Below are 12,142 nucleotides of genomic sequence, written 5' to 3'. Positions count from 1 at the left end.
CTTACATTGAGTGACATACCAACTGTTTGAGTATTCCCCCACCCCCTCCCGCATCTTGGCTTTTGAGTTATCAAGGAGACCAATGTTTCTCTAAACAACGCAGAGCACGCACAGAAGCAAAATGTTTTTTTCCAGAATGCATACTTATTTAATGCAAAGGAAGAGAATTTAAAAACAGGATTTTTTTTTTGCATTTCTCTCTGCGTTTTATAGATGTTGAATGAGAAAGGGGATACTCTTCACCGAACCATTCTCTCAAGTCTCATTCAAATCTGGTTTGAATATTAAGTTTCACATGCACAACATTCAGGCATTCTTCATCATTCGTCACACTTCTCTTCACAAGGAGAGAAAGAGAAGGAAAATCACAGTGATATCTGTTTCTTAACATGCCCTTTTGGCCAGAACCCACATGACCTTCCCTTACTGTATGCTACAGGAATGTCCCCTAGGCTTCCATCTTTAGTTCTTTTAATCCCTTTCCCTGCATCAATCATATTCCACATTGCTCACCGCTGCCAGGGAAAAACATTTTTAAAAATCCCATAAGCTTTTTGTTTTATGAAACTTCTAAACTTCGGGTGAGACTTCTTTGGCTGCAGAGCCATGTACTCTACATCAATCTAAAGAACTTTCCTCTCCTGTTCCAGTGGCTCCCACTGAACGGTGTTGGCAACTAACACTTGAGGCCCTCCTTCGCTGGGGTCGACCATGGATGTTGTGTCCCAGTTGTCTCCGTGATATGCAAGCCAGGGCAACGCGATATGGAGAACAAGCTGTTACCCATGTAGCACACTCCCCACCTCCATACAGCTGAGGGATCCAAAGGAATGGCAGAGACTGTTACAGTTCTGGCATCAGCAGCGTCGCAGGAGTTGCCAGTCAGCGTGGAACACAACTTAGGACTGTCTCAGGCACTCCAGCTCCAGATCTTTCCTCAGGGTTCATTCCCGAAGCTTTCCCCATGAGTGGGTATAGCCTTAAGGTAGTGAAAGGGCAACTAGCAACGCTGAAGTAAATGCAACAAACCTGTTGATACTGGCCTAATGAAGGCAGAGGAGTAAAGCAGGCTTAAGATGCATGAGGAAACTGAATACTAAACTTGCAAGAACCTTTCTGGAGAAGGAGCTGATGATTGTGGCAAGCCATTTAGCAAATTCTGAGACAGTGTGGCTCAGTAGCGTAGCACTTAGTATAATGCTATTACAGCACCAGTGACCTGGGTTCAATTCTCATTGCAGACTGTTCTCCCCATGACCACATAGTTTCCTCCAGGTGCTTTGGTTTCCTCTCACATTCCAAAGATGTATGGATTTGTAGGTTAATTGATCACGTGGTTTTCAGAATGGCAGGCGGTGACTAGTGGGGTACCGCAAGGCTCAGTGCTGGGACCCCAGTTGTTTACAATATATATTAATAACTTGGATGAGGGAATTAAATGCAGCATCTCCAAGTTTGCGGATGACACGAAGCTGGGTGGCAGTGTTAGCAGTGAGGAGGATGCTAAGAGGATGCAGGGTGACTTGGATAGGTTGGGTGAGTGGGCAAATTCATGGCAGATGCAATTTAATGTGGATAAATGTGAAGTTATCCACTTTGGTGGCAAAAATAGGAAAACAGATTATTATCTGAATGGTGGCCGATTAGGAAAAGGAGAGGTGCAACGAGACCTGGGTGTCATTATACACCAGTCATTGAAAGTGGGCATGCAGGTACAGCAGGCGGTGAAAAAGGCGAATGGTATGCTGGCATTTATAGCGAGAGGATTCGAGTACAGGAGCAGGGAGGTACTACTGCAGTTGTACAAGGCCTTGGTGAGACCACACCTGGAGTATTGTGTGCAGTTTTGGTCCCCTAATCTGAGGAAAGACATCTTTGCCATAGAGGGAGTACAAAGAAGGTTCACCAGATTGATCCCTGGGATGGCGGGACTTTCATATGAAGAAAGACTGGATGAATTGGGCTTGTACTCGTTGGAATTTAGAAGATTGAGTGGGGATCTGATTGAAACGTATAAGATCCTAAAGGGATTGGACAGGCTAGATGCAGGAAGATTGTTCCTGATGTTGGGGAAGTCCAGAACGAGGGGTCACAGTTTGAGGATAGAGGGGAAGCCTTTTAGGACCGAGATTAGGAAAAACTTCTTCACACAGAGAGTGGTGAATCTGTGGAATTCTCTGCCACAGGAAACAGTTGAGGACAGTTCATTGGCTATATTTAAGAGGGAGTTAGATATGGCCCTTGTGGCTACGGGGGTCAGGGGGTATGGAGGGAAGGCTGGGGCGGGGTTCTGCGTTGGATGATCAGCCATGATCATAATAAATGACAGTGCAGGCTCGAAGGGCCGAATGGCCTACTCCTGCACCTATTTTCTATGTTTCTATGTTTCTATGTAATTGGGCTATGCAGTTTGTGGGTCAGAAGGGCCTGTAACCATGCTGTACCCCTGAATAAAACAAAATGAATTGAAGTAGACTTCAACAGTCATTCCTCTTTGAAGCAAATATCAAACCCCACAGACTAAGTAGTTTTTATATCTCAGTTTCCTTCTCTTTCTCAGGATGGGAACCATCTTCAGGTTCGATTGCTGACATTTCAGCCCAGTTTCAGAATGTCCCACAGACCATCAACACTGATTGGATGAATGAAGTTTGTTCTTCATACCTGAAAATGTGAAACACCCAACCTCAGGTTTCCAGAGATTAGCAGAAATTGCAGCTTAGCTTCATGTTAATAATTTTAAAAATGCACTGAATGCAACTCAATTTACTTTCAAGTTTGCATTTGTTTCCCCATAGCTTAGCTAAGTTCAGTTTTATTTGCAAAATAAACTTTTAAAAAATAGTTTGTACCTATATCCTGTTGATCTGGAACAGTTTGAGTGGGTTCATTCCAATTATGTTAATACTTGGTGTAATTTGTGAATCTTCATTAATTAACTTCAATATACAACCTAAAGGATGAAATGTATATTCTTGTTTATCTGGTAAAATATAAAACAGGTTTCTCGCCGTTACTGTGTTTACATTTTATCTGAGTCGCTTTCCACCATATGGATTTATTGATTGCTGTCTTATATCACAAGCTCTCATGCTGGACTTCCCACATTTCCATTTTATCAAATATTTTCATAATTTTAAAGATTTCCCTTAGGTCACCCCTCATTTCAAAAGAAAAGATCTTCAATCTGCCCAGCCTTTCTATGGAGAAACAAACATGGAAGTTGTTTGGCTTTTAACCTTTGAATACTTGCTTCCTGTTTCGTTTCTGGCATGTAGTACTGTCGTGTGACATCTAGAGGAGCCAGTACAAGAGCCACACACAGATGCCTTTTCTTAAGAGCAAGACCCTTCTAACCTAGGTACCTAAATAAAGCAAGCAGACAGATGGCATCCATCATTGAGGACACTCACCATCCAGGCCGTGCTCCCTTTTTGCTGCTGCTGTCAGGAAGGAGATATAGGAGCTATAGTCCCACACCATCAGATTCAAGAACAGTTCTGACCCTTCAGTCATCAGCTCCTGAACCAGTGTGGGTGACTTAACTTGGCACTGAACTGACTCCACAACCAATGGCCACACTTTCAAGGACTCCACAACTCCTGTTCTCAGTATTATGTATTTATTTTGTATTTGCACAGTTTACTTTCTTTTACACATTGATTTCTATAGATGTGTGGTAGAGAGAACATTGACTGGTTGTATCACAGCCTGATATGGAAACACCAATCCTGCAAAAAGTAGTGGATACAGCTCAGTCCATCACGGGTAAAGCCCACCCCACCATTGAGCACATTTATACGAAGCGCTGTCACAGGAAAGCAGCATCCATCAACGAGGGACCCTCACCACCAGGACATGCTGTCTTCTCACTGCTGCCATCTGGAAGAATGTATAGGAGCCTCAAGACCCACACGTCCTGATTCAGGACCTGTTATTACCCCTCAACCATTAGGCTCTTGAACCAGAGGGGATAACTTCACTCATATCATCACTGAACTGTTTCCACAACCTATGGACTCACTTTCAAAGACTCTCCATCTTATGTTCTCAAAATCTTTTGCTTATTTATTTATTTATTTATTTATTCATTCATTCATTCATTCATTCATTCTCTTTCTTTTATGTCCATCCTATTGGGTCAGTCTTTCATTGATTCTGTTATGGATTTATTAAATATACCCACAAGAAAATGAATCTCAGGGTTGTATATGGTGACAAAAATATACTTTAGTAATACATTTACTTTGAACTTTGAAGTACAGCCAGTGTTTGTGTTGGTGTGCATTCAGAGGCTTAGCTCCAAGTTGTTAATGACTCATTCATTAACAGCTCTTATTACTCTGAACATCCACAAGACTAGAAACCTCTACTAAACTATCCCTACCGTTTAATAAAGGACTACATTTAAGACCTGGAAAATTAGACCGGGAACCACTTCACAGATTAAATCAGCCATCTCTAACTGATTCACTTCTGATTTCAGTGCACCAACACAGTCTTTGTTCATCTAAGGAAAAGATTGTTTGAATTTCAAGATTACAAATCTCACATAAAGCCTATGAACTACTAAACAGCGGTGTTCTCGGCCATCACAAATGAAGATTCAGATTTAAATTTATTTATTTATCATATGTACATCAAAGCATACAGTGAAATGTGTCATCTGTATTAACAACCAACACAACCAAAGGATGTGCTGCTGGGAGCAGTCTGCAAATGTCACCACACAGTCTGGTACCAAATTAGCGTGCCCACAATGTTCAGCAGAACATGCCCCTTTCCTCCCTCCCATCCATCCATCTACCCACTCATAAACATAGACAGGCCCTCAACCCCAGACTCCAGACCTCTAGCTTCAATTGGACTCATAAGCTGGCAGACATTGAACTCAGTGAACGTATATGCTTCTGGGAATTCCCAACCTACAGCAGGTACCCAGTGGTTCTATAGAGGCATGAAGAATGCAATCTGCACAAAATTCATTAAATCTGTAAGAGTAACTGAGTTATTCCTTGACTATCTCTCAAGTCAAGATAAGAACACTGGAAGATAGCATTTCTGGAAAGAGAAATAGTTAGTTTCAGGTCGAAGACCTTTTGACAGAACTTTCCAAGCATTGAAGCTGTAGCTGCAATTAGTGGCGAGTCCCAACACTGGACTCTGGAGCAGGCTGAGCTCTGTCCTGGAAAGTGATTATCAGAGGCACAGAGGGGAACGTATTCATGGCTCTTCTCAAAATTTCCTTGAAAGATACAGCAAACCCGCTGACTTCCGGGAATTTTTGGCCTTTCACAACTGGAGAAGAGGAATTCAGGATGGCATTGGGAACCTCCAATGCACACAGCGGGAGAACAAAACAGTTCAGTGGAAATAGTGGAGGGAACCCATCTTCCAAATTACCCACTTGCCTGTCTTATCAGGTGCTTCCTGCTTCAACTGTGGCAGAGTCTGTAATACCCACATTGGCCTCATCGGTCACTTCAGCACTCACAGAACAGGAGTGAAACAGCACATCCTCAACCCCATGGGACAGCCTATGAAGTGGTAACTTGTTAAACATTTGCAGAGTAACTTAGCCTGTGCTGGTGAAGTGTTGCTATATAGGAATGGGTAGAGTATAACTGCCAGTTTTAGTTATGCATACATAGAAGAGGTAGTTTTTCCTTTTTTCTAATGGAAATGAAAATTATGGAACCCTGTTAGAACTATTCATCAGAATAGGCAGGGCCAATACAATAGTAAATGGTGGGACTGATGTTGACTACATTGTACTCTAAGTAGGCTGATACTTACTAAGCTGAGCAGTTTTTAGGGAAGATGTCAAAAGTAACTTTCTTCCACAGAGAATGGTGGGTGCGCTGCCAGGGGTGGTGGTAGAGGCTGATATAGTGAGGACATTTTAGAGACTCTTGGATAGGGACATGGATAAAAAAAAATGGAGGGTTCTGGACTGTGTGGAACGGAAGGGTTAGATTGAATGGGAGTAGCTTGAAAGGTTGGCACAACATGTTCTGAAGGACCATACTCTGCTGTGCTGGTCTACGTTCTCATTTTGCATCAATCCCCATTTTTATTAGGTGTTGCTAGGGATCTATGTCAGGGTACATGTGACATTGAACAGTACAGCATGGGAGCAGGCCATTCAGCCCACAATGTTGTGCTGAACCAGCTAAAAAGTAAATCAAAAATCCTCGAATACTAATCCCTCCTAACTGCACCATGTCCTTATCCCTCCATGGTCCTTACAACCATGTGTCTACCCAAAGATCTCTTTTTTCTAAGCCTCTAATGTATTTGTCTCTACCACCAAACCAGGCAGTGTATTCCAGGCATCTACAACTCTCTGAGTGAGAAATTACCCCTCACATCCTGTTTGAACCACCCCCTCTCACCTTCAATGCATCCCTCTGGTATTCGATATTTCAACCCTGGGAAACTGATACTCTCTGTCCACTCTACCTATGCCTCTCAGAAACTTGTAAACCTCTATCAGACCCCTCCATGGCCTCCAACGCTCAAGAGAAATTAACCCATGTTTACCAGCCTGCAGTGATAGCAGATGCCTTCTAAACCAGGCAACATCCTGGTAAACCCCTTCAGCACCCTCTCAAAAGCCTCAACAGCCTTCCAATAGTGGGACGACCAGAACTGTGCACAATACTCCAGATGTGACCTAACCAAAGTTCTATAAAGTTGCAACATAACCTCCTGACTTTTGAACTCAGTGCCTTGACTGATAAAAGCAAGCATTCCGTAAGCTCTCTGAACCACCCTGTGTAGGCACTTTCAAGGAGCTATGAACTTGCAACCCAATATATCTCTGCTCAGCAACACTGTTAAGAAGCTTGCCCTTAACAGTGTACTGTCTCTTTGCATTCGCCCTACCAAGGTGCAACAGATCACATTTAACTGGGTTAAACTCCATCTGCGATTTCTCAGTGCATATCTGCAATTGATCTATACTGTGCCGTATTCGTTACCAGTCTTCTGCACTATGCACAACTCCACCAATCTTGGTATCATTGGCAAATTTACTAACCAACCCATCTACATTTTCATCCAGGTCATTTATATACTAACAGAACAGCAAATGCTGTAGTTTCTGGGGGCAATTCAGAAAGTGCAGTATAGACACACCCCAAAGGTGAAGATGTATTCTGACTGCAGGATAACATAACCGTGGCTGACAACAGAAGTCAAAACCAATATAAAAGTCAATGAGAGGGCAGATAATATAGCAAAAATTAGTGGGAAGTTAGAAGATTGGGAAATTTTAAAAAACCAACAGAAAGCAAATAAAAACCCATAAGGAGAAAAAAGATGAAATATGAAAGTAAATTAGCCAATAATATAAAAAAGAATACCAGAAGTGTTTTTTTCAAATATATAAAGAGTAAAGGAGAGGCAAGAGTGGATATCAGCCCACTGAAAATGACACTGGAGATTTAGTAATGTGGGACAAAGAAATAATGGATGAACTTATTAAATATTTTGCATCAGTTGTCATTTTGGAAGACACAAGCAGTATGCCAGAGATTTGAAAGTGTCAGGTGGCAGAGGTGAGTGTAGTTGCTATTACTAAAGAGAAGCTGCTTGAGAAGCTGAAAAGTTTAATGGTAGAAAAGTCATCTGGATCAGATGGACTACACTCTGGGGTTCTGACAGAGGTAGCTGAAGAGATTGTAGAGATGTTACTAACGATCTTTCAAGAATCACCAGATTCTGGAATGATTCCAGAGGACTGAAAAAAACTTGCAAATTCACTCCACTCTTCAATAAAGTTGGGGGGGGGGGCAGAAGAAATAAAATTATGGGTCAGTTAGCCCAACTTCAGTGGTTGGGAAGATATTGAAGTCCAATATTAAGGATGAGGTTTCGGGGTACTTGGAGCCACATGATGAAATAGGCCAAAGTCAGCATGATTTCCTTAAGAAGAAATTATTCCTGACAAATCTGTTGGAATTCTTTGATGGTATAAGAGGCAGGATAGACAAAGGACAATCAATGGATGTTTTTTACTTGGATTTTCAAATGGCCTTAGGTGAGGTACCATACAAGAGGCTGCTTAAGAAGTTAAGAGCCCATGGTATTACAGGAGAGATTCCAGCATGGATAAAGCATTGGCTGATTTGCAAGCTCCGCAAAGATCACTGTTGGGAATGCTCCTTTTCACGTTATATGTTAATAATTTGGATAATGGAATTGATGGCTTTGTGACATGAAGATAGGTGGATGGGCAAGTAGAGATGAGGAAGTAGGCAATCTGCAGAAAGACTTAGATAGTTTGGGAGATTGGGCAAAGGAGTGGCTGATAGAATACAGTGTCAGGAAGTGTATGGTCATGCACTTTGGTCGAAGGATTATTTACTAAACATGGAGAAAATTCAAAAATCAGAGGTGCAAAGGATCTTGGGACTCCTCTGCAGGATGTCTTAAAGATCAGCTTGCAGGTTGAGTCAGTCATAAGGAAGGCAAATGCAATGCTCACATACATTTCAAGAGGACAAAAATATAAAAGCAAGTATGTAATGCTAAGGATTTACAAGTCTTTAGTCAGACCACATGGAGTATTGTGGGCAGTTTTTGGCCTCTTATCTAAGAAATTATGTGCTGCTATTGGGAAGTATCCAGAGGAGTTACATGAGAATGATTCTGTGAATGAAAGGGTTAACATATGAGGTGTGTTTGCTGGCTCTGGGCCTGTACTCACAGGAGTTCAGAAGAATGAGGGGGGCTCTCAATGAAAACTATTGATATTGAAAGGCCTAGATAAAGCGGACATGGAGAGGATGTTTCCTACAGTGGAGTAATGTACGACCGGAGGGCACAGCCTCTAAATAGAAGAACGTCCATTTAGAACAGAGATGAGCAGGAACTTCTTTAACTAGGGGGTAGTGAATCTGTGGAATTAATTGCTACAGATGGCTGTGGAGGCCAAGACATTGAGTATATGGCTGACATGTTCTTGATTAACCACGGCATCAAAGTGAAGGCAAGAGAATGAAGTTGAGAGGGAAAGTAAATCAGCCATTATGGAATGGTGGAACAGATTTGACAGGCTGAGTGCTTCCATGTGTTATGGTCTTATTCTAGCTATGATGCAAATTTGATGGAGATATTGTGGAGCTACACTCCCTCTTTGAATGGTTAATAAATGTGAGACAATTTATAAATGCTGGCTTCACCATATTCAAAAATAAAATTCTTACTTCTAAAGAAATTAGAGAGCAGAGATAGGAAATTGACTGCCAACTCACTATCTCCCGCTTCACACTGTCTCACGAAAGTCTGAGATGAATCTTGGTATCTACATTAGAAGTTCAAAGTTCAACGTGCGGTTAGTATCAATGTGTGTATACAGAATGCAACTTTGAGATTTGTCCTTCCGCAGACAGCCATAACACAAAGAAACACCATGGAACTTGTCAGGCCAGGCAGCATCTGTGGAAAAGAGTATAGTCAACTTAAGGGCACAAGGGTTTCAGCCTGAAAAGTCAGCTGTACTCTTTTCCATCGATGCTGCCTGGCCTGATGAGTTCCTCCAGCATTTAGTGTGTGTTGCTTGGGTTTCCAGCATCTGTAGATTTTCTCTTGTTTGTGACCATGGAACCCATTCCTGGAAAAATATCAAGCATCCAATGCATAATAAAAAGAATTGTGCAAATGGCAAAAAGCAAGCAAACAACACATAGAATATCAAGGTCAAATGGAGTTCAGGAGCATTTAGTTTAGTTCAGTTCAGCGCTGCACCACAGCTGATGCAGACCCCAGAGCCAGTCTTCACCAAAGCACCCAGTCCAGCAATTGCCTCGATCAAACTGCTCAGAAACAGCAAAAAAAGAACAACCAGAATTCAGGAACACATGCAAAATGAACTTCAAAGCTCCCCAAAAATGAGTCCGCACCTTGCTGATCAGTCCTTGGAAGGAGAATCCTAAGGCTTTTGCACATTACTCCGACAACAGCTAGTGAGAGGGAGAGTGAAACAGAGGGAGGTGTTGCCGAAAAGCCGCCCGTTCTCTGCTCTCGTCCTTGTTGACTTCTTCCTTGCTTGATGCCTCATCGGAAAGAAGCAAAGGAGTCAATCGTGGGCTCACTCCGGTCTCCAGGCTACCAAAACTTCAGGCCGCACACTTCACTCCAAACCTCACCGAACTCGGAGACAGCAAAGTGCCAGATCACCCAATCTGGTCAATAGCACACCATCAAAATGTAAACCACAGGTTCCATTTGCACGCAGCTCAGTAGTAGAAGCATATTTGAAAGAAGTAAAATAAATAAATTTGTGAACTCTCTAAATCTGTGCCTTCCTTCCCACATACCCCTTCATTTTTCTGACATCCACCCTATATTTTCCATCCAGCTCCTTGTATTAGCCATTTTAACCCTGGGAAAAAAGTCTCTGGTTGGCCACTTGAAACTGGGAGCCAGACTTTACCAATGAAGAGCATGACTTGCAGCCTTCTGTCGAAGTTGTATTCTTTGTGCACACTCCAGTCATGTGGAAACATGTGTCCAGTTGGAGATGCAGCTCTGCCCTCCAATTATCTACACTAAACATTTTAACACTTTGTGAGTTGCCTTTCATGAGGTCCTTCACCTGAGTTAATAATCCATGCAGAGCCCATTTCCTGGCAAGTAGCCAAAGCACCTAATGTAATGTGCAATGTGTTAATTATTTGAACACATTCTAACAGGAAAAGTCAAGTAAATGTTATTTCCTGACAATTTCTTTAGTGCCGATGTGATTTTGAAGCCAATCTTGAAGTGCATCTGGAAAAGTGCTGCATTTTCCTTGGAGATTAGCTTGAAACAGACAGGAAATTATGGTTTGAGCACTTCTTGGCATTGGCCAGAAGTTACAGGCCATAATTCAATTATCCGTGGAAAGAGCTGGTGAAGCATCAGGCTTTGAAAATCTAATCAACATTTACAAAGTACACTCAGTGGCCACTTTATTAGGTACACCTGTGCACCTGCTCGTTAATGCAAATATCTAATCAGCCAATCATGTAACAGCAGTTCAATGCATAAAACCATGCAGACGTGGTCAAAAGGTTCATTTGGGAGTAAATGAAAAGCTCGTCCTGATGTAGTTATTGAGATTCTCTTAGTGTTGTTTAGAGTAGGGAAGATGGGTTGTGCAGTTAGATTTTCATAGATACCTGGGTACGCTGGGGTGGAGGGAAATGAAACTGTGGATGGCATTGCAAAGTCTTCCTTACAGAGCAGGCAAGTAGAAATTAGAGTTCCTCTAGGCAGAGCAGAATTGAGAAGTAGGATTAAAAAAGATATAGAGAAGAAGTGGCAGGAGGATTGGAAAAATGAATTAAGGGGCAGGCATTATTTTTCTAGTCACCCACTAGGTAAAAAGGTCTCAGACTGTTACCTTTTAAGTCGTAGAGATATGGTGAAATTTACAAGACTTAGGTTGGGCCATTGTGGGCTAAACAATTATTTAAAGATAATAGGAAAACATCCTACTGGATTATGTGACTGTGGTAGTCCAGAGACAGTCCAGCATGTTTTGCTGAGCTGTAATCAATACAAAATTGAAAGAAGCATGTTATACAAGAGACTATCTGGCTTAAATTTATTTTGGTTTTCTATTAAATCTTTGTTTGGCCATCAAGAGAATCAACATCTGATTGAAGAGTCTATTATTCAGTTTATATGTGAGACTAGGTTGTATTTGAGAATTTGAATTCCTTGAAGTTCTATAATTAATTATACATCCTGCGGAGGTCTATAATACACCTAGATGAGTCTAAACAGCTGGAAATAGAAGGAGAAGAAGTTGAAGTTGGAGTTGTTGTTCAGACCAAACATCAGAATGGGAAAGAATGTGATGTAAGTGACTTTGATTGTGAAACAATTGTTGGTGCCAGATGGAGTGGTTTGAGTACCTCAGAAACTGTTGATCTCACGAGATTTTCATGCACAACAGAGTTTACAAAGACCGGTGTGAAAAACAAAAAAAATCCAGCGAGTGATAGTTGTGTAAGTAAAAACACCTTCTTAGTGAGAGAGGTCAGAGGAGAATGGCCAGACCCTTTCCAGCTGACAGGAAGGTGATAGTAACTCAAGTAACCATGCGTTACAACAATGGTGTGCAGACGAGCATCTCTGAATGCACAAC

The 12,142-nt window shown here is 41.8% G+C and overlaps 1 protein-coding gene across 3 annotated transcripts in view; it reads left to right on the top strand.

The window, feature by feature from the left end:
* The window catches only part of wdr27 (WD repeat domain 27), a 575,337-nt gene that overhangs the window by 365,186 nt on the left and 198,009 nt on the right, over window positions 1-12,142 (top strand). For 2 of the 3 annotated variants that reach the window (XM_063056490.1, XM_063056492.1), the window contains exon 25: window positions 2,561-2,776. The exons of the other annotated variant lie outside the window; for it this stretch is intronic. In XM_063056490.1, coding sequence (XP_062912560.1) covers window positions 2,561-2,644 — 84 coding nt within the window. In that variant the 3' untranslated portion in view covers window positions 2,645-2,776. Of the gene's footprint in view, window positions 1-2,560; window positions 2,777-12,142 lie in introns of those variants that run through there. 3 annotated transcript variants of the gene reach the window in all.

Source organism: Mobula hypostoma, chromosome 8 (assembly GCF_963921235.1).
Source record: "Mobula hypostoma chromosome 8, sMobHyp1.1, whole genome shotgun sequence".
Lineage (NCBI taxonomy): Eukaryota > Metazoa > Chordata > Chondrichthyes > Myliobatiformes > Myliobatidae > Mobula > Mobula hypostoma.
Note: the sequence above shows the minus strand (reverse complement) of the source record. Positions and strands in the feature narration are given on the sequence as shown.